We start from the raw sequence: 22,778 nt of genomic DNA, 5'->3' as shown, positions 1-22,778 counted from the left end.
AGCAACTGACTCTTGAATCTTCAATCCTCTTAACATACTACAAGATATACTGTTAATGTAATATTTGCTATACACTATATCGGCTTTAACTACTCTGACAACTAGACTATGCAATGAGCAGTAGGCCATAAATCAAACGTACCTTATATCCTCCTCAGCTTCTCATATCACGTGGAAGAGCCTGTATTAGCTAGAAAGTTTCATTTGTGGGGCTACCATGCTAATACAGTAGTTATTCATGTCCCAGGTGCTTTTCACCTGTGCGCTTTAACCTGTAGTGAGTTTAAGATATTGTTAGTGGTCCCACGGATTTAAAATAAAATGTAGTTTTTAAAGTTTCGTCACTATTAAAAGTGCATTATACTAAGCGCCTCGAACAATTAGGAGGAAATTCAGGTGAACAGGTTAGCGCAATTACTTTTAGCTAGCATAGAAGAATTATATAAACTCACAAATAATACTATGTCCTAAATTAATATTTCAGATTCATAAAATGTTGATAAATTTCACACATTAAGCAAGAAATCCTCTTTGCAGGCAGTGCAAGGTTCATAGTAGGCAATTGAGAGAAACGGAAGTCTGAAATGTTATAAACCACAACTGGCAGCATGATGTCTGAAAATAAAATGTGAATGGTCTAAGTATCTGCAAAAAACTAGTTCCTTTTCGTTTATGACTTGCACAAGTGTTTTTAATCAGAGATGTATGCCACTGGGTTTAAAAAAAATAGGGTGGCACAGGGGGCTCCAGGAAATCCAGATATTTAATCAGAAATAAAGTTAGCATAGAAAAGAATTATTTTCAGATTCATGCGCAGGGGTTCTGCACAAGACTTTAAATATAACTCTGCGGTGGACAGTTGTTTTAAAGTGGAAAAAAGCATTCAGACTTTTTACTTTAGTAAAAATTACAACCTTACTTGGTAGCCTAACAGTACTCAGTTTGTATAATCAAACATTAAAATACCTGAAGTACATATATAGTACAGGTACCTCAAATAGTACCTGTACTAATTATGTAGAATGGCAATTTTCAGACTCATACATATTATTATTATACATATTGTCATAATTATACATTCATGTGTATGTCTCTTTAATAATTTTAATTACTTATATGTTGCTGAATAGCTTGCTCTAATAAAATGCAATTTATCTGCAACACAAGAAAAACCTAAAGCCTTCAAATAAATGGTGTTGAGTACATTGTATCCAAAATATAGTGGTGCAAAAGCACCACACATACATAACATAAAATACAAATACATTAAACCTGTGCTCAGAGATTTAATATCAAAGTGTAAAATGAGTTTGATGTCCCTGCATTCATTACTGTTTTAAAAACAAATCAGATGTTGCAACTGGTACAGAATAAACCCTAAAGCAACTAAACTTATTTGATATGCATTTGTGCAGACAGTTTACAGTAAGGGGATATTGGCAGCACTGCTCTACTGCACTGCAGTGTCCACTTATGCTCGTTTTCTTGCTGCACGAGAAGAGGGAGTAAGGTCTTTACAGAAAACATGGAGGGCTGATATATGCTGGCCTTCGTAGCTCCACAACCTTGTTTTATTAATTTTTAGAGTATCGGTGGATTTTCAGATTCATGCAGCAAATAACTGATATCTTATGTAATCCAGAAAAAGTAAAATTCATCACGTTGTCGAAAAAGTACTGTCGTGGTCAGAGAAAGCAAGCAGAAGGTTCAGTCGATAAAAAACAACAACACAGCAACATTCTGTATATTATCATATAAATTTTCTTGGTCATATTGACTTGGTTGTCTCCAGACAAATCCCATAGGCCATGGCTTACAGCAAGATTAAATGAGTCATGTGGCCATGTAAATGTCAACACAGAAGAAAATGATATGACATTTTACAGGAATCAAACCTATAACAAGCTACCCACCTGAGCACCAAAAAACGATGAAGATCAGTTCCTCCCTGTCTGATTGTCAACATTTCTTTTGTGCTTTTTGTGTTTGTTTTTTTTCACCAGAGGGTCACAGCTACAAGTTAAATAGTTATTTTTGACCCACGGCAATATAGTTTTTCTGATACACAAGTCTTTCTCAACTAATTCTGGTCACAGTGTGTGAGAAGGCAGCAGAACACAAAGTCGTCACCCACTCCCCTCTCTGCCAAAGAGGGGCCCGCAGACACAGTTTAATGACGCACCCTCTCGTGACATAAAACCTGATTCATCGGCAACCATCAACAAATCAAACAGCCATCTGCATTCCTCGCAGCACCTCTACATTTTGGGTTAACAAGTATATCGCTGAGGATAATGCAGCAAAGTCCCGCCCAAACTGTAACACATTTTTCTGTAATCTCCACACAAACTGTACATTCCCGTTCCTGAGCAGTGTGTTTGAATACATTTGCCTTCATTTATGCGCTTCTTTTTTGTTTTTTCTTTTTGTTTTTTGCATGATGTCTTTTGATGGAAGCCACTTTTTGTTCAGCAGTTCAAGATAAGAGAGCCAAAGAGCAAATCCTTCAATCTTGCATTAGCATTTCCCTCCAGTTGAAACTGTGATTGGGCCCGTGTGTCAGAGGCAGAATCGGTGGGTCGACCAGCTGCCACACCCCAGTCTCTCCCATTTCTTCGCAACTGCAAAATCCCAAGTAAGGAATCTGGACAAAAGAAGACACAGATGTGCATGTTGTCCAAAAAAAAGCATTGGGAAAGGGAGAAGTTACAAAGGAAATCAAAGAAGCGCCGAAACTGAAACGCTACACTGACCTTTCGAACAACTTGGACAAAGTCCTTGGAGTTTTGGGGGTTGAGGCCTTGTATCTGGCGAGTGCAGGCCTCCAGGGAGGAAGCATGGGCCACAAACAGGACCGTGTTTCCTGTGTGAAAGAGGTAGAGAACATAGAGTCACATTCCTCAGATACCATAAGCTTTCTGTCCCAAACTAAGCCATTGATGATGTTTAGTTTCTTGGATACGCGTGTTTTACGAGCTAAAAAGTCTAGCTAAGAAGTTTAAAAGTACAACACTGAAAACTACAGTTTTATCTACATAAAGTGGCTGTTTTAACCTGTGAATGTTGGCAACATTTAATGCTTACTAAGCAATTACTTAAAAATCCTGGATACATGTTAATTATTATACTTTACCCAAGTTTTTGCACTCAGTCAGGATCTCTCGGGTCACCTGGAAGCTCCTGCTGATGTAGGTGTCATAGGACTCTGAAACTGTCAATTTACTTATGGGAATATGAGGTCTAGGAGAAAAACGAAATAGATACTAGGGGTGAAGTAGATTGTAGGATCAGAGAAAACAGCACAACCTCCATAGTGTTAGTGTTGCTGTGTACCTATATGTTGTGTCCACACTCAGATTAGCAGCAGCCAGCTCAGCTGGAGGGATCCAGGAAGGTAAACATGTACCTGAAACCCACTTGGTCCATTCAAACAATCCTGGCTCCACACGGATTTTTGTCTTTCCGTCCTGCTGGAGACCTGGCAGAGAGTTGAACTGAGACTTACTCTTTTTGGAGTAAAATGTAAAGGAAATGTATAAATATGTGCAAACGAGGTAACCTTTAAAAAGGATTTGCCTTTTTAAAGCAGACATATTGATGTGTCTAAATACTACGAAGGTCCCGTTACACTTTATAAAATGGACCTAGAAAAGCCTCACTGTGATAAGACCTGAACTAAAGATTTATGACTCAAAGCTAACATTGAAAATATCACACAGTAGAAAGAAGCTGAGTAGGTGCTGGTGTCAGTACACTGACGCCTGTGAAGATGAGGTCCTACCTTGAAGAATGTGCTGAGTAGTCTGAATGCATCGAAGAGAAGGAGAGCAGTAAACAAAGTCTATTGTTGTATGGCTTTCTAACAGGGCTTCCCCTGAGATAGGACAAAATACAGTGTGATTCCACAGGCAAGAATGTCATGTAGTATGGGAAATAAAACATTTCAGTCTTAAAAAGCTCAATTCTTCAGAATCTCAGATAGCTTTACACTGGTAAATGATATAAAAGTAAAATATACCAACCAACAAGACGGGCCTGTGTGGCGCCAAAGACAGTAATTGGGCAATCCTTATCAAAGTCCCGGTGCCCACCACTTCGAGCTGGGAGACTGGTTGGCATGTTGAGATTAGAGCGAATGTATCTGCCTGCACAACACAAATAAAATATAATAAATCAAGTTAAACGTATTTAATGCCATACTGATGTGTAAAAAACATGGTCATCCCCCTATTAAACCCTTACCTTTGGAGTCAAAGCACTGAGTGACCCAGTGTTTGCCAAACACCACATCCATCCTCTCTCCATGGCGACACACAAACAGCCTCATCTTGGACAGGGACGGCTGACTAGCTGGTCTTGACACCTACGATTAGAATTGTTTGAAACTGTGAGTCATTAAAGACAACATGCACTAATCTGGAGCCTCTGCTAGGAGCCCACGCAGTAATTATTGTCATTAACAAACTCTTTGTGGTGTTTTTTTGTTTTTGTTTTTTTTACTTTAACACGGGCTGTACCTGCATAGGAAGACAGAGGCCTGGAAGGCTGGGAGGATCCACAAGACTGTCAAGTAAACTGTCATTTTGCTGTCCATCAAAAAATAGCCCACCAACAGTGCTGCTAGAGTTCGATGGAGAGGCACAGTTAAGAAAGGAGAAAGACCTAGAGAATGAAACAAAAAACAAAACACAAATGATTTAAATTGTTAATAGTTTTAAAAAGGGCACAGCAACCCTGTTTCCCTTCCTTACCCATGGACGACCCATGTATCAGACTCATCGGCACGGTTGACGTAGTTCTCAGGCAGGAGGCCGGACAGCCCTGTACTCAGCGAACTACCAAACACCCAGCCTTCGCTAGCGGTGCTCTGCTCCATCGGAGACATGAAAATAAAGTCTCCTTGCAACAGCTCCAGCTCGTCATCGTTCTGAGGCATGTACGGGTACATGACTTGCAGTGTCTGCGGGGGGCCAGATGATTAAGAGCCATTAAGACGGCAGCAATTTCAAGTGCCCGAGCTACAACTGAGGAGCGGAAACATGCTTGTTAAGAGATGGCACTAAATGAGAGTGTACCTCGTGATTAGCAAACCGAATATCCCTGGAGAAGAGCACGGCCAGCCAGTCACACCCTGCAGACACGTCAACATTTTTGGCTAGCTTCTCCAAAGCCGGAAGGCTACTGGCTTGAAAGTGGTAAGCCAACGTGACATGAAGCTGTTTCTTATGGGGCTCAACATGAACATCTGGATTAAGGATAAAAAAAGAACAGCATATACACACCAGTTATCCACAATAATAAAAGCACTGGCAGGTAAAGTAATTAACACTACAGATCGTGTCACAGTGGTATATTTATGTGGGAAAACCTGGATCCTGGCCTTCAGCATCTTTCCAAAGCCTACAAGTACCCCCAATTCAGCCCAACCATATTAAGCCTAACTCTAATATGTGCCTTTTCCATGCAAAAGTTAAGGGTTTCTTGGGATGCACCAGTTGAAAATATAGAAAATACTAGTACCACTTCTGACCTTTAACCTTGACGATAGCATACAGCCTATCTCTCATGTTACTATTAGCTAGCCTGGCTCTGTACCATGATACAGTTCCATGGTTGTAGTTTTTCGTCAATGGCTACATGATGGACTCTCTTAACCAGGCAAAGGAACTTCCAGGATATGGTATCAACTAGCGAACCAAGCCCCAAATAATAATACATTAAGCAGTTCTGCCCAAATAATTCTAATACATGGGATAAGCAAGAGAGAATTGTATTGATCCTTTCATAAAACTCTTAGTCAGAAAGCAATTAGGCATGCAAATGTCTGTCTACTCCTTTGAACTAAATCATTGCTGCAGAGAGCCTGGGAGCATTAGTATCCAACACTGCGTCTGCAAGACAGCGTTCATGTATAACCTCTTAACCAAAGGGAAAAAGAGGACTTGAACCTGCTTTTGATGCGGCTTCAGTGGCAAAGTCAGCAGCAAAACTCTTCAGAACTTCTGCCATCTGTTCCTCCACGAAGAGACCAATGAAGGTTGAGGAGACATAGAGCTCCAGGGGGAGGGGCATAGGTATGCGACCCTTCCACTTGGCCATGGTGGTCTGGAGAGCATCGGACAGAGCCTCCACCTTCGCATCAGTACACTGAGTGTAAAGGAGATAACAACACAGGAAACTCAGTGATATACTGAACACTCTGTCATTGCTAGTGATCTCAGAAACAATCTGTACATGGGCAAATATAGAGTTTAGTGCAAATATACTTACATACATACTTATTTATTTCCACTGAATATATTTTCTGTAAGTTTAATCAACTTTTTAATATAAGCTTCTACTGTTATCCTGATGACATCCAGCTCTACCTGTCTACCAAACCTAACACCACTCTCCCACTTGTGACACCTCCAGGAAATCTGCTTTGCTTGCAACTCTGACTTTCTCCTGACTGGCCCCAAAGGTCTTCTTCTCACAGTCCCTTTGACTACCATGATGTTTACAGTAGAGTTTTCAGTTGCTCAGCTCCGCACCTTGACATCTGTGACACTCACCACTTTCAAATCCTGTCTCACAATGCACGTCTATGCATGCAAGGCTTTGAACTGGGAGAAATTGGGCTGAAATTCTACACATAGACGTAATGCTTTAACAAAGAGGAACTTGGGTCATAAGTTAGCTAACAACTGAGGGACAGATTTTAAATTTGAAGACCACAAAGAGGTTACAGGAGGTTAACCAATCCAGCAAACTCAAATCTAACATGTTGTATTTGCAAGCACTTCTTTCAGTTCTAAACTGTTCACTGCGTTCTCTGCAGCAAGCTTCACGCGGAAATGTGACAGCATACATTAAATGTTTACTGTACATTCGCAGAAACTGAAAACAACTTCCTCTGGGTGAGCACAAATAATTTAAATACACACACACACACACACACACACACACACACACACACACACACACACACACACACACACACACACACACACACACACACACACACACACACACACGAAGTTGAGACTGACCATGAAGAACTGGCAGAGGGTAATGTGGGGAAAGATGTTGTGTGCCTTGTTCTTGCCACAAGACAGGCGGGACTGCTTCCAGAAGTGCGTGAGCTGCTGGAGCAGTGGCCCACTTGGTCGCAGATATAACACATACTCTCTGGGTAGAGGGTCATCCAGGAAGGGGTCATCGACATGGGAAAAGAGCCTGGAGTGACCAAGATCACGTCAAGTGGAAAGAGGGAGAAAAAAAAGCTGTGATAATGGAAGATAAAAAGGAAGGAGCAGCTAATGTCCAGCAGAGGGCAGCGATGGTTGTAAATGCAATCTGATGTGTCAATAAAATGTTACATTAGGTCAGTATATTTTTGCCATGTCAAGAATATCCATTTGATTTCCTGTTAAGCAATAACAACAGGGAGCGTAAATATGAGTGTGCACATGTGTTGCTCTCACCAGTCACAAGCCGCCTGGACGTTTTTCCCTCCTGTCGAAACCAGAGCTTTTAGGCTGCAAAACAGGAAGAGAAAGCAAGAGGGGGAGATCAAAGCACAGCCACACAAATCAATACTTTCTCTTCCGGACTGTATTTATTAGGAAGAGACTGCTGCGTCTCCGTGTGACTGTGAACAAAGAACAAACATCCAGAGAGACCAGTAAAAAGACAGAAAGCACACAATGATTCTTTCATTATTCATACCAGAGGTTCATGAAACACTCTGACTTGAAGCAGCTAGCTTCTTTGCTAAGAACTAAGAATGCACTAGGACAGTCTGGTTCTATCATCAGTTAGGTGTGGCCACCTACAGGGAGATGCATCTCCCTGTGTTAGTGTTAACTGAGGTCGAACTTGAAGCCGAGCACACTCGAGTACGGTAACAACACATTCAAATCACTCGTCTCATTGCTTAAAAATGTAGGCCAACAAAACCCCTGTGTCACGATACCAAGATCTGCTATAAATGACAGATAAAATAACGCCTTTGGTTCTAAAATGATATAAAATGAACGGTTCCTACCACAAGATTTATCTGTGTCATTTTATACTCTAATTTCTTTCTTTTTTTCCTGAAACAGAGAGCTGATTGAATGATTACTCTCGAGTGTTCAAAATCTAATTAGCATCTTTTTATAAAAGCTCTGTTATCGCAGGCTGCCTCTGAAGGGATTTGCTGATTCAAGGAGGTTTCTTCAGCTCTTAGAGGACTAACACAGATTATATCTGCAAGAGACGGTAATTTAGAAGGTTCAGAGCATACACGCACTGCAAATCTTTGGTGCACTGTAGCATAAACTTTGCTGTTTTGTCGAACAGGGAATTCATGTTAAGTAACTGCACGTTGCTTTGTAGCATTTAAGCTTTAAAGCTCAGCTACAAGCCACCCAACTCCATCTCCTTTGAGCTTTGTAGGGTGCTTGAAAATAAAGCAGAACTCTGAGTCTGTTTAGCTCTCATTCATTGCAACAGATAACCCTAAAAGCAAAACCTTCAAAATAATGTCACATTTTTCTAAATGATATCTCTATTCTCACATAAGAGAGCTTTGCTTGTTGGTACTCTTAATGGCAGTTCTAATGAGCCATAAAACTGAACAAGGGGTCGTATTCTGCATCATTGTATGGTCACCATTTGACTGAATTTATAGCGTGATGCGGACAGAGTTCATTGTGCTGCCCTGATGTTCGAACTCAATGAGCTATTTTTAAATTTGTCCCAGTGAGAGGGTCCTAGATACGGCGAAATCCCCCAACCCTGGGGCAGTGCGCACTGAAAGAGCACAGCGTGCACGCTGAGAGCGTCAAGCCTACAGGATCCTAACAGATGGCTCACACAGATCTACATAAAGACTTGAGTTATATATCAGCTACAGTGAGAGTCAAAAAATTTGGTTAGTCTATGGTTAATCTATTATTTATGCTATTTTAGCACTACACCACCACTGTAAGGAGGAGGTTTTAAGAAAGAGAGTCAGTTGTCCTTTTCAAAAGATTCCACCTGGTTCTGTGTGGAGGAGGAAAAGAAGGGGATTTTCTCTCAGAAGGCATGATGGGATTACATGCAGATGTGACTGAGACGTCACAAAATCCAATCCAGGCTGGAACATTGGATTCTTGCTTCTTATCTCCTTGGTATTTTATGAGAGTGAACCCTTGCGATATTAAATAATAGTAATGCTCTTAGTGCGGAGTCACAGAGCAAACTGATGCAATGGCACTTGAATTTAATCTTCCTTTTTTTTTTAAAGCTTTTCAAAGGAGAAGAACCCCCGATCCATGTATAAACAATAACACAACATCAAGCAGGATGGTGTTGCCGTTTTTTATTCATCTGTGTGGCACAGATTTTTAAAAAGGGCAATGTTTTAAACAAAAGATTTTTTTGTATGTGTGTATTTTGAAAATGTAACGCACAAGATTGGAGTTTAAGCTTAAGCTTTTCGTGGATCAGTCCACGTGAAAAGGACATCATTACCGACTCTGGCAACACTTCAAAGTAAAAACATCGATGCTGACACGTTTGATCAAATCATACGTTTCAGCTAACAGCCGATTCAGAAATATGTCTGCCTGAAACTTGTCGATTTTTCCTCCTTTATTAAATCCATAAATAAAATTCTTGAGATTTCCGAATGTCTTTTGTGAGAGTGTCCTCGACTGAAGTAGGTAACAGTAACCGAGCAGGTTTTTTCATGCCTGGAGAAACAGAGGAGCCTCTTCCTGTGAGGAAGCCGTGCTAAATACCACCAGGCTTGCTTCGTTGCAGCATGTTTCACTGTGGTTTGTGCTGTGTTTTTTTTTTTTTTTTGCTACCATTTTTCTTCATGATTGTGCTTGATGGCTCACTTTGGAATCGTTATACAGGTGGCCAGAGTATTCACACTCAAACCTCTAGTGTGACTCCTCTGGTGGAACTTGTAAGTGTAATGTTCTCACGATGAGCTCTTCCATGCATAGTTCCCTTAGAAAAGAATATCTTTATATTAAGATACTGATTAAGCAAGAAATCACATGCATGTGATGTATTCCTTCGCCAGAAGTTTAATAAAGAAGGTAATCTTTCCACAATTTTTAACGCTCATATTGGAATATTATAATCAACTGCTCCACATTTTGAAAATGAAATATCCTCATACTAAATTATAAATGTAGCAATACTTTTTTCAAAACCCCACTTTCAAATTTGGTGCCTTCTTTATTAAACTTTCCCACATTTCTAATAGTTTTGGAAAAAGAAATGAGCTGATTTAAGTATGCGTTGTTCTTGGTATTTCTTGCAATCATTTCCAAGCTGTGGTGAGGCCGTTTTCAGAAATATCTTTAACTTTTTTAAAGCCTTACTTTCATGGTCTGATTTTGACTGACATGCGGGACCACAAGGAAGTCGTAGTACACCAACAGACATGCTTAAAGGTGTCATGTATACTTTCGCCACCGCAAATTCCTACATGCCTGTCTGCATTTCATAATCTAACCTCAGACGAGTGCCTACTTTACAGAGTGGTTATGACTGATAACAAGAACTAGGCGTCGCACAACCCATGTAGATCATATCAGTGTAGATATTTGGATGCAGTCTTGGTAAAAAGAGAGTACATTTCGAAGGTTTTCTAATAAGGACAAACACCTCATACTGGTTGTCAAGCACAGTGGTGTAGGTGTGATGATTTCAGCTTGTTTTTCAGTAAAAGGACCTTAGCACCTCGCAGCCGTTGAGTCGACCACGAAGTCGTCTGTATGGCAAAATGTTACAGAGTCAGCTGAACTAAAGCGACGCTGGAAAGAAGAGTGGGTCAAACATCCTCCACAACAATGTGAGAGACTGAGACAGTCATACAGTTATCCGGTCGTTAAGTGATGACATGATGAATCCTATTTCCCGGCCTAAAATAGCTGTGTCGCTAGCGGTCACGTAGCACATCATTATATACCAGCTAGCCAAACTTCAGTAACCCTACAAACGTCACTGCTGTTTAGTTTTCTGTCTTCATTTATGTTGGAAGTGATAATTTTAATTTGTTTCCAAAACCCGGTAGTCAGGACATGCTATATTGTATTTAGATAGCAGGGAGTTAGCTCGCTAGCTTCTAACTTCTAACTCCGTTGAATGTCATAAATTCCGTTTTCATGGATGCCTAGATGTTAAACTCACCTGGGAGAGCAGAACGCTGATCATTTTATTAAAGATGAAAGACTTTAGACAGTTTTTCAACTCTCAGTAATGCCATAGTGATGTTTGATATATGGACTTGCAGCGGAGTTTAGGCCCAGACACGGCTAGTGACGTCAGACTTAACGACTGGATTGGTGCTAAAGGCGAATCTATAAGTTAAATAAATAATATAATGGTTACATTTAACTAATTTTAAGACCAAGTGAGGACAAGATGTAGAGTCTTGACAGACAGAATATTGTCTATTTTTTTCATTAAAAATAAATATACGCACCTTAACCACTTTAGAGTAGAATGATAAATAAAGACAACACTGCCATAAGTACAGAAAACAAAATAGTTGAACCAGTTATTCCAGCCTTCACTTACTAAAAATGTTAAATGCCAAAAAAGGCAAAGACTTTTTGACTATAGTGGTCGATGCGTTTTCTTTTACCATGAATTAATTCCATGTTTCAAATGGTTTTTCTATGTCGTTCCAGTATATATATTTGTTAGTGAACGCACTCTGGATTAGTAATAGTTTCTGTGAGAAACTAGAGAAAGTGACTATTATTGAATGGAGCTTTAACTTAATTTGCACATGCACCACGGCTGCACGCAACACAGAAAACAGCTTTTCATGGCAGCCACACATGGCAACTGTGTTTAGTTCCTGTTTCCACATTTAAGCCCACTTCAGATAAAGTGTTGTGTTGCATGTTAAAACAGCAGTGTTTCTGGTTTTTCACACGTGTAAACATACAGCGGACTATTTATTACAGCTGAACTGGATATTTTTCCATGCAGGTTAGCTACATAAATTTCCAAAGAAGTAGCAAACCACAAATGAAGAACAGAAGTTAAAAAAAGAAGCATATCAACACATCTTAGGACACACACAAATGTGTTAAATGCTCCCAGGGGCCCCCTCCTGACTTCACTCAATAGGCAAATGAACATTTCCTGTTTACAAGCCACACAGTTTTTGCCACTTATTACAGCCACAGGGCTGAGAGGACTGATGCTGCTAAAACCAGACTGCAGCCTGAGGAAAGCCCCCATCAGGAGAGGAAAGGGGCTCCCCTTCGGCCAATCTAGCAGACTATGCAAATGGGTGGTAAGCCCACGCCAGACATGAGGCCGGAACAGCTGATTCATCATTATAGTTCACGATACATTGCCTACAAGTATCCTTATACACAACAAGGCTGATGCATTCATGCCAACAAAGCAATAATGCTCACCGACTTAACATTTCCATTATGTAGGTTTATTGTATATGTTGAAAGAGATGCTTTATGGCATTTTGTTTCCTTAGAGTTAGTGACACTAAGCCAGCTATCTGTGGTAGGATTATAAAAAGGTCCTTGCAAAATTTTCTATCAAGAGATCCATCTCTGACCCTGAAAAGTTTGAAAATCCCACTATTAAACTAGCCACATCTTTGAGGTCAATTTGCTTTGCACAAAAAGTGGAAGCAGCGCAAAGTTGTAAGCACACTAATGTTTAGACATTTGCCTGCTAACACCTCTACAGCTAATTTGTTTTATCTTGTCTGTATAATCTACTAGTAGATGCCCGTGCATCAGTGTTGTTTGGCCTGTTTGTTCTGTTGAAATGGCTTGAAATGAAAACAATATGATGCTTTTATAAGGTGCTGTAGGTGCATAACCGCAACAAATAAATATTTTAAGCCATTGCTAGGCAGTTGTTAGGCAACATGATGACATTATAACATGACATAAAGATATATTGGTAGCTAACTGGTTCTCAACATAATATATTGTGTAGAAGCCAGGTTATATATGATAAATGTTTCAAGTTTTAATGACACTTTCTTTAGTTTTACGGCATCTCAGCTTGTGAGTGTTTGTAGTGTTTGTGTTTGCAAACTAGAGGTGACCGCAGCAATCTGCTAGGAACCGCTAGTGTGAATGTATCTGACCATACAATCAGAAACAGACTTCATGAGGGTGGCCCGAGGACTCAGCGTCCTCTAGCGGGCCCTGTCCTCACTGCCCAGCACCGTGGAGTCCAACTGGCGTTTGTCATGAAATGCCAGGATTGGCAGGTCCACTTGCACCCTGTGCTTTTCAAAGATGAGAGCAGGTTCACCCTGAGCACATGTACAGGATCTGGAAAAGCCATGTAGAAAATTATACTGCCTCTAACATCACATGACTGGTTTGGTGGTGGGTCACAGACCTCTACAGGCTAGGCAACGGCACCGTGGCAGCCATTAGGTTTTGAATTGCAGCAATTACATTTCAGCAAAATAATAATAATAATAATAATAATAATAGATTGCATTTATACAGCGCTTTTCGAGACCCTCAAAGCGCTTTACAATTCCACTATTCATTCACTCTCACATTCACACACTGGTGGAGGCAGCTACAGTTGTAGCCACAGCTGCCCTGGGACAGACTGACAGAAGCGAGGCTGCCATATCGCGCCATCGGCCCCTCTGGCCAACACCAGTAGGTGGCAGGTGAAGGGTCTTGCCCAAGGACACAACGACCAAGACAGAGAGAGCTGGTGATTGAACCGGTTACAAGATGAGCTTCCCAACCCCCTGAACCACGGTCGCCCCTAACCCGCCTAACCTCACTTTTTTTTTCAGGGCGTCTTTGAATTCAGTCCTCTCTAAGTTGATCATTTTCGTTTCCATCAAACGTGTTCCTAAAACATTACGTAGTTCATATCAGTATAGATATCCAGCATGATCACTTTCCCACTGAGATCTGATGATTTTTTTGAGCAGTTTATTAAAATACCAATTCGGATTTTCCTAAATCTTGCCCCTTACAAATACTCTCAATATTTAAGTAATTAAAAAGACAAACACAAAAACTAAAAATATTGAAAACTAAACAAAAACTAGCTTTTTCAAATAATAAAAACTGAAGTGCAATAAGGAAACTAAGTGAAACTAAACTGAATTAAAACAAAAACTCAATACTGAAAAAAATTAAGAAATAAATTTAGAGAATACATAAATATATATACTTTGATCTCTTGGTGTTGTACATTCAGAGCTTTCTTTAGAGCTATCAAAGCAACATTTCAGTATCACCCCTCTAACCGTACACTGCTTGCCGTACAAAGCAAGCAGTGTACGGCCCGTGACATGGGCCTCTACTCTTCATTATTTCCACACAATCGACACATCAAATCCACAAGATCTGACGGAGAAAGTCAGAGATTGACACCAGTTAATGAACTGTGAGCCGTTTGTGTTACTAAAGTTAATGTTTAGTCGCTCGCCGAGCTTTGCCGTTTGAGCAATTGATCAGAAATGCTTCTAAAACAACTAAAACAAAGTGTGCTGCTTTAGCATGCTATTTTTAGTGCCCCGTGACGTCAGTGAAATGAGTGCACAGGGCAAATGTTTCACTAAGAATATGTGAGGCTCGGTGCCAAAATTGTGACGCATAGCACAGCATTCATCAAAAGTCCGCGGATGTGTCATGCAAAGCAAAGCAAAACAGCAAATGTTCAAGAGTTGCAGTTGGCACGCACATGGATGCTTTCTGAAAGCTAAAATCAGGATCTTTATTCTAGTTTGGGGGTTTTTTGGGGTTAAATTACACCTGAAAATTTTGTTTCCAGGTCTCAAAGGTCAGATTAAATTTGGCCTGTCGACAGGTTAACAAATACAAGCTTAATCTAAATAGAGTTTTTAACTGTTTACATTTCCTAAAGTTTTGCATTTGTCTACTGAGAAAAAAAGTACAGCAACTCAAGAGGTATAAAAGGCTTTTACAATGCAGAAGAGACGTGCGAATCCCCTGCGTCAGCCACCCTTCAACCCTCAAACGAGCACACTCTAAAGGTCACAAGCCACTTCCGGAAATGGGCGACTTCCTCTTGGCCGTCTGCAATGCAAGCTCAGAGTTTGTTACTGCAAGCAGCCACTAACACGTCTGATGTACTCGTGAGCTACACTGAGTGACTGCTGTAAGATTTCCTCAGTTAAACTTAAACGGTTCCTCATTGATGCCTTTGGTGCGTGTTACACGGGAGTAAAGTTAATGCATGTAGCTGCTATGGTTGAGGCGGGAGTTATGAAACCGATGCAGGCAAGAGAACATTGTCCCACACCGACTTCCTCTTAAACAAACAAAAGCCTTTACAGACAGAAAGAACAGAAACAAAGACAGAAACGACAAATTTACCACATATTATGCTATCTGAGCATAGATACGTTAGAGCGCAGCAACCGCAGTGCCATCGCCCTCTTCACTTTAGACACACTGTCGGAAACCAACAGACATGGCAGTGCCTGAAGATAATTGCACGTGTTAAGGAATACAAAACAGAGGCTTTTGGTCAGCATTTGTCAGGGTTTATACTGGAGCTCAGAAGGGCTGCATTCTATTTCACAATCAACACCAGATTTAGGCCAAATAAACAAATGAAGGGCACATTTATGGCATTTATTATGCTAAACTGCCAGATATTAGACAGACCCAGCCTTTCAAAAGCAGCAATTTTCTTAGAACTTGTGTTTAGTTATGATGTTATATTTTCTAATACGCCACTTATTAAAACCTGATCACCTGATTACCCCATAACATATATTTTTATTTCAGATTTTGGATTCTGTGTGACAATCCTGGATGCACGAGAGTTTATGTGACTTTTGGGATGAAGCACAGACCTTCTGACTGAGAAGTGGTCATGCTGCATAATTCATTACAAAAGCCTTCACCGCTTCTAGTTTGTCTACATCCTGTTAGCATGAAAGTAAAAGTGAGCAAAAGGGTGTCTAAATATTTTATTTACTCTTTTAATTCCCCGCTTTGCTCTTTGTTCCTGCGGTTCTTGTTCTGCTGCATTGTGGTCATCAGCTTCACGCTTCAGTTGCTCCAAACTGCCACAATAAACACTGAGGTAAGGCATTTTAACGAATTAGTATGCTGGCTCATATCCTAATTTGTTTCTATTTCAGTCACATTTTTTTTTCTTACAGCTGCTTCAAGGCAGGTCTGTGCTTCATGCATGGCTGACATGAAGAAGCCGCAGACACGCTGTCTGTTTCTCGTAGTTTCTCTTAACATAGTTCATCATTTGTTTAAATCAAGAGCTTAATTCCTCTCTTGACTTTCTCACGAGCTGTAAAACTGCGCCTAAATCTGCCATCGGCACAGATACCTACAGTCAGCCGATACCATAGTTATGTCAAATTTAGCCTCAGGTAATACACTGCTCTGACGTTACACACTTATTGATAATTGGAGGTCAGAGAAAAGTCAGGATCCAAGTCAGGACAGAGGAAGGAAGACAGAGCAACTGCCTTACTGATAAAGTATAGCAGGCCGGAGAATACTGGGGATATAAACTCATGGCAAAAGTTAATATTTAACTACGGTGGCAGTAATGCAAGCAAATGTTTTATCAAGGAATTTCCCAGAACATATTGTTTACAAAATATCTGTAATTATACAGACCATATCTGGAAGTGGCCAGAAGCTTGGATATAACATCACAACAAAAGATCACCAAAAGTCCAGAAGATGGCTCGTTGTAGCTTCAAAAACAAAACGGTAGTTCTAGCCCGATACTCACAGTTGCTCCATATTTTTGGACACAAATTTCTGTTTCATGTGCAGAATTTGTTTACCCTTAAGGTGTTGACGTGGTAAACAAAGATATTGCATTTACAGCTATTTTTGCACACACTTCCTCCCCCCACACTATAATGTAAAAAGACTCAGTTTAAGATCTTGTTGAGGATCCTTTGCACGATGTCTGGAGTCTGTGGACCTCACCAAAGATTCTTTCTTTGTCATGCTTTGCAGGCCTTTGCTGCAGCTGTGTGTAGCTGTTCTTTATTTGTACTTCTGCCTTCATTTTTGCATTCAGTACGTGGAATGCATGCTCGACTGGCCAAGTCAGTCAAGTGATCGGCTTGGCCATTTTCGGCTCTGTAATGACCTTTCTGTTCTTGAGGCTGATGAGTGTTTTGCGCCTTGAAATCTCTACGTTTTTCTCTCTTGAAGTCTTCTCTTTGCAGAGGGATTAGTTAATGATGAGCCTACATAATGGAGAGTTTCAGCACTTTTCTTTACCATAGAAAAGATGCTGTGATCATACACCAGTTGTCTTCAGTAGAGATCCAGCCCCTTTACATTGCTCACTATGGCATAGATTTTATTTAAAATAAAATTATATTTGCCATTTTTATTTTCTAGAAAAGAAAAAGTATCCAAATAAAAGGAGCTTAACTCTATATCATGTCCTCGGTCTTTTATTATGGCAAGTCTGTGTTGTAAGGCTCAGTTTTCCAACCGTCTTCCAACCATCTGACACCATTATCGCAGAGAAAGAGAGACCACTGTCCATCCATGTCCTATCTGATTACACAAGCCAGTTCCTGGATGACTCAGCAGACCCCTCGCTGCCCAATTAAAACAGAAAGCCCAATTCTCCGTGTTCGTGTATGCGTGTGTGTACATGATTCATGCTCCCTACTCCCTGAAAAAAAAAAAGAACTCTAGCACAATGAAGCTGCTGTTCGCTTGAGCCATGACTGATAACTGATTTTCCTATTAGTACCTCTCCCACACACAATACCAACTGGGAGAGAAGCTGACAACAAAACCTAATAAGCAGATGTTTATTTTTGATATTTTACAGCAACGTGTCTGGCGTGGTCGTCAGAGTAGATTCTGACCGTTTGAAACACATCTGCAGAACACAGATAACTTTTAAGTGAATCGAACTACAGCCCCCAAATGTCTTAATCGTGGATTTCTCCGTTTCTGACACGAGTATTTCATTTAGAGAGGGTTACTGCAAAGCTGTCTGTGGTACAGAGACAACACTGGGACGTATTGCATTATCGCTTGATAAAGCAGACGTGACAAGCGTGTCCGAAAGCAGTTGCCTGTTTACACATCGATCAGATACAGAGCGACATTATCGCCTCATCTTTTACGTCTTTAATGTTCCACTTAGAGAAAAAAAACAAATAGCTTTGTGTGCAGTTATTTCAAGACCAGAAAATGGTTAGTAAAACCTGTGCATATTTGATTCCCTAAAAATAAAATGGGATAAAGAACCGCAAGCAGTCACACATGTAATTAGGCTCCAAAAATATAAAAATGTCATGTTATATTTTGGTATCACTAGTCATATAAGTAAAAAAGGAGCCTCACACTTCATGAGGCTTTCTAGTGTTGCACAAAACACCTTTTATGTTTGTTTTCTAATATCATAAATAGGCCAGAGAGGCCAGACAGCCTTGAAGGCAGTGGCTCCTAATAATCCTGCTCCATTATGAATGTAATAGCCTCAATCAAATCAAAGTGTATCAGTCTGTCATCAATAATAGAAGCGAGCCCTGGCAAACAGGTTGCTCTGTCTGCATCGGTTCTTTGTGCAGAACGAGTGAGAGCTTCAGCCTGGAGCGATCAAAGCCGGGATGACCTCAGCCAGTTTTGCAGACGATAAAAAGGCTTAATTTTGGAGACGCTGCATCTTAAACAAAAGCGAAAGACTGTTCAACACTTTCGGCCTACTTGCAAAACTCTGCCAACTGTCACTGCTAAATTCTGACTCCTTGTTCTAAATGGTCAGACAGTTTTCTATCTGTACGATCCAGACGGCAAAACAAGCATCAGAGCTCGACGTTAATCGCGGCGCTCTCAGGTAATTCACTTTTGTCTGCTGTGGCAGTAATTTCAGCTTTCTTTTGATACCTGGGGAGAGGCTGAACATACAGAAAGGCTTTTGTGTGAGAAGATGAGGCTGCTGAAATATATGTAATGTGGGAGTCAACGGCAGAGCGAGCAATGAGAGACACTATGATTGCAGATTATGTGATTATGTGGAGTTTGCGCAGCGAGAGGAGGCTGAGATGTAAAAACCGAGCTCTGTGCAGAACTTCAAATTTGACACCTCTTCAGTATGTCGGGTTACACAAACCACATCATGTTTGATAAAACGCTCCTTTGCCCACAGGCTCGAGTGAAATAAAAGGCTCAGCGACAGAAATGTTCATAACTTTACTCACTAACAAAGCTGCGCATCCATTTTTTAAACTTCTCTTCTTTCCTGGTTTCAATAAACACATCCTTCTGTTGATTAACCCTCATTTTTTTATAAGAAAATGTGTTATTTATATGATTTTTTTTTTTTTTTTTGAGGGGGGGAGGGCGGGGGTGCAATAGTAGTAAGCAGATCACACATTGTCATTTTCCAGTATAATTACATAATCCACAGACTACAATCACAAGCCAGTACTGCTTGTTTCCTGGCAACTTCTTTGCTCAGGGATGAATGAAAAGAAGTATTGAGAGGCACATCCAAGAGAGGCCCAGGGGGTCAGCTTCTCATTGAAAAAAAAACAAAAGCAAAAAAAAAGACTGCCTCAGACAGCACTAAACATCTCCTGTCATTTTTTTTATTACCCTAGCAGTGGGAAGAAGACGTACTTTGGTTTGCTGGGGAGGCAACACTTGAGCTTAAGTCATTGTTGCTGTCTTTTTTAGCTGAGATTGAGTAGCTTGCGTTCATATTGTTGGACTAAATACTTTCTGCAGCACCGCAGAAAGAAAAGAAAAAAAGTAACGCATGGCACAATAGATAAGCCGAAATCCTACTGTGTAAAGCTGCTGTAGCATTTTTCTTTACGGGAGTCATCTGAGAAGACCCCACGGGCGATAATATGTATCAATAAACACGCACAGCTGAGCAGACTCGCTGCCTCTCCTTCCAGCTGCAGAGATGCTGCTGATCAGCTGCTGGTGTTGACGCCGAAAGGCAGATAAAGGAAAACTTTGACAGGCTGCTGATGGTCAGCTCTACAGTGTTTAATGGTGTGAGCAGTGTGTGAAGCTGCGTATACTCACGCCCTGGTCTTGGGGAAGCCCATGGACAGCAGTACGTCCAGAGTGGACCCATGTTTGATGGTGTTCGGCCGGTTCTGGCGCTGTCTCCGCGGGGTCACTTTGGCATACAGTTCCTCTTTAGCTGCCATAACTCACTGCTCCATCGGTACGTCAGGTCCACCCCTCCTCCGATGTACTGTCATTTGTTGGAAGTAATAGATGTGTATAGATATAGATAGACCGATGGGTGTAGAGAGTAAACCAGAAGAAGAAAGGAAGAGGCGAGCTAATTAAAGCAGGCTGCCCCGGCTGAAGAGGAAGCGCGTAGAAATCACGAAACAGTGCGGGGAAGCGAGCATGGTGAGACTTGGTCTAAACGCACTTAGCTTGTCAAGCTGCCTCCTGACGGACTCGCACATGAACTCAACAGCAGGGGGCTCAGCCATGGAAAGTCACTTCTGCGCTGTCAGCCGTGCCCCCGATCCACATTCGCCGAGCGCGGAGGCGAAAGTGTCTGACTCCCGCTCGCTGTTCGCATCCGGTGCTCTCGAGTGAGAAAGTCAGCCTTTCCACGCCGAAACGATGTCTTATTTATGAATGAATCCCGGAGCGAGGGGAAGGCTCAGCCTGTAAACGGTCGCAGGTCTGACTGCGCGGCCCCTCTCTCTCAGTTAAAGGGGCATACGCTTGTTTGTGAGAGGACAGGAAAGCTGTTATAAACGGAACCAGGGTGAAACTAAAAGTAAAGCCCACTCCTCTGCTTATATACGTGTGCGATGAAAGTAATGAGATTACTTGAGAAAGGGTGATGTAAAGAGCCGAGGTACGGCTGGATGGTGGAAAAAGTTGGTCACACTTCCTGTCTGCGAAAGTCTGTGTCGACACTACTCCGCATGCGCAGTGCACTCCAAAGGGGATCCGAGCACCATCAGTTGCCACAGTAACCCGCTCAATTTGCCCTACATTACTACGTGAAATATAGGTACTTCTAACTCTTACGGATCGCGGTGATGTGTGAATTCCTCCTGCAGTTAAGTGAATGATTTTTGTCATTTTAAAATGTATCTGTGTAGAGAATAGCACAACTTTTTTTAATGGTAGCTTTATTTTCTTTCATATTGACAGCTGTAGCGTTTCAGCTTGTGTGTGATATACACTTTTAAAGGAGAAAATAGAGCAAAGAACTGCAATAAAAATAGATAATCATGATAATAAGTAGCACCCCATCGTGTTTGAAACGAAGCATTAATTTTTAAACTCATCTGCATGACTATGATTATATATTTGTGCACGTGTGGCCATGTATTGAAAATGAAGGGCGACATGTCTCATACAGCTCAATGGACAAAAATGTTTACTTCTTATTCAGTCCACTGCCCATCGTGTCCATCACACATACTTAGCAGTAGGCATATTTTTCCATACATCCCAGTAGTTATAAATTGAAACAACAGTTAAAACTTCAGAATTATAACAAAAATGTTTTACGATGACCTGGATTCCTCGCTCCATACTCAAAGCTGACGGGCAGCATTTGCTTTGGATTGTTGCTTGGTGGATGGACGCTACTCAAAAACCAAAAGGAACACTTTTTAATCAAAGTGTTGGATTAAATTAGTTAAACATACTGTATGTGGTCAGGGAAATAACAGAGAGGGTTCTTAGTTAGTCCTATGTCCTCTAGGTGGCCCTGTGCTCACTGCTGAGCCCCTTGGAGCCTGATTGGCATTTGCCATAGAATACCAGAAATTGAAAGTACAACACTTTTGCCTTGTGCTTTTCACACATGGGAAGAGGTGACAGACATGAAAGGGTCTGGACAAGCTGTGGAAAATGCTATGCTGCCTGCACCATCGCTCAGCACGACCGGTTTTGTGGTAGGTCAGTGATGGTCTTGAGAGGAATGTCCATGGATGGAAGCAAAGGCCGCTACAGATTAGGCAACGGCACCCTGATTACCAGTAAGTATCGGGTTGAAATCTGTGGACCCACTGTAAGACCCTACGTTGGTTCAGTTGTTCCTGGGTTCCTCCTGAGTCCACAACAATGCTGGGCCTTATGTGGTGAGAGTATGCAGGCAGTTGCTGGAGGATGAAAGAATTAATACATTGACAGGTCCCATGTTCACCTGATCTAAATCCAGCTGAACTCCTCTGGGACATTACGTTTCTGTCTATCTAATGCCACCAGGTTGCACCTTAGACTGTCCAGTCTAACTCCTGAGTACAATTCTAAGTTGCTACAGTGAAATTTTAGTAAAATGTACTTTTAATTTTAAGAGTATCTTTGAATCCAGCCCTCTGTAGGTTGATCCTTTCATTCCTAACACATTACCCAATCTATATTAAAATAGAAATCCAGCATGATTTTCCCCCACACATATGATATAAAGTGTTCCTTTATTTATTTTTTGAGAAGGGTATAATGAACTTTCCCCAGTTTCAAAAATAAAAAGTGCTGTTCCACTGTCATTTTAGTCTATACATGGCAGACAAAAAAAAATCTAACATGCGGCAATAGGCTTATAAGGAATTGATGTACATGTGCTTTAACTTTATTGGATCAGCATGTATTTGCAAGTACAACTAATTTTTATAAAAAGAGCAGTATTTATAGGGTCAGTGAGGGTTGGCTAGTCAAACAGTCAGTCTGTAGATGACACAAAAGCTAAATATTACCCTTCCGAGACAAATGTAGACCTATTTTAAAAGAGTTTATTATAAATAAGCACACAGAAAAATTATACACTTATACAAAAAGGACAAAACAACATCCACT

General features: G+C 40.9%; 1 protein-coding gene across 2 annotated transcripts; it reads right to left on the bottom strand.

Annotated features, from left to right (window-relative positions):
- Positions 1 to 729: 729 nt before the first annotated feature.
- On the bottom strand, positions 730 to 20,866 carry ubash3ba (ubiquitin associated and SH3 domain containing Ba). 2 transcript variants are annotated; one of them, XM_085420369.1, is made up of 15 exons: positions 20,383 to 20,866; positions 20,022 to 20,196; positions 7,467 to 7,520; positions 7,032 to 7,218; positions 5,949 to 6,147; positions 5,076 to 5,245; positions 4,752 to 4,960; positions 4,518 to 4,662; positions 4,243 to 4,363; positions 4,023 to 4,145; positions 3,782 to 3,874; positions 3,334 to 3,478; positions 3,134 to 3,240; positions 2,754 to 2,863; positions 730 to 2,644 (listed from the first exon to the last, which is right to left on the bottom strand). In XM_085420369.1, exons 2-15 carry the CDS (start codon positions 20,147 to 20,149, stop codon positions 2,507 to 2,509), a joined length of 1,929 nt encoding a protein of 642 aa, XP_085276495.1. In that variant the 5' UTR covers positions 20,150 to 20,196; positions 20,383 to 20,866; the 3' UTR covers positions 730 to 2,506. The 2 variants fall into 2 exon arrangements, with proteins under 2 accessions (XP_085276495.1, XP_085276494.1); XM_085420368.1 differs by having other exon boundaries at positions 731 to 2,644; positions 20,022 to 20,866.
- Positions 20,867 to 22,778: the final 1,912 nt, after the last annotated feature.

Source organism: Rhamphochromis longiceps, linkage group LG10 (genome assembly GCF_057381845.1).
Source record: "Rhamphochromis longiceps isolate RC_006_pf linkage group LG10, R_longiceps_female_GT1.1, whole genome shotgun sequence".
Taxonomy (NCBI): domain Eukaryota; kingdom Metazoa; phylum Chordata; class Actinopteri; order Cichliformes; family Cichlidae; genus Rhamphochromis; species Rhamphochromis longiceps.
This window is presented reverse-complemented; position numbering and strand designations above follow the sequence as displayed.

Bases quoted from the DNA above. Each gene is read 5' to 3' on its own strand.
- ubash3ba (XM_085420369.1), bottom strand. From the start codon at position 20,149: ATGGCAGCTAAAGAGGAACTGTATGCCAAAGTGACCCCGCGGAGACAG. The intron at 4,146-4,242 runs GTAAGGGTTTAA...TGTGTTGTGCAG, and splicing joins TCAGTGCTTTGACTCCAAAG to GCAGATACATTCGCTCTAAT. The intron at 3,241-3,333 runs GTACACAGCAAC...TTTTTCTCCTAG, and splicing joins AGTGTGGACACAACATATAG to ACCTCATATTCCCATAAGTA.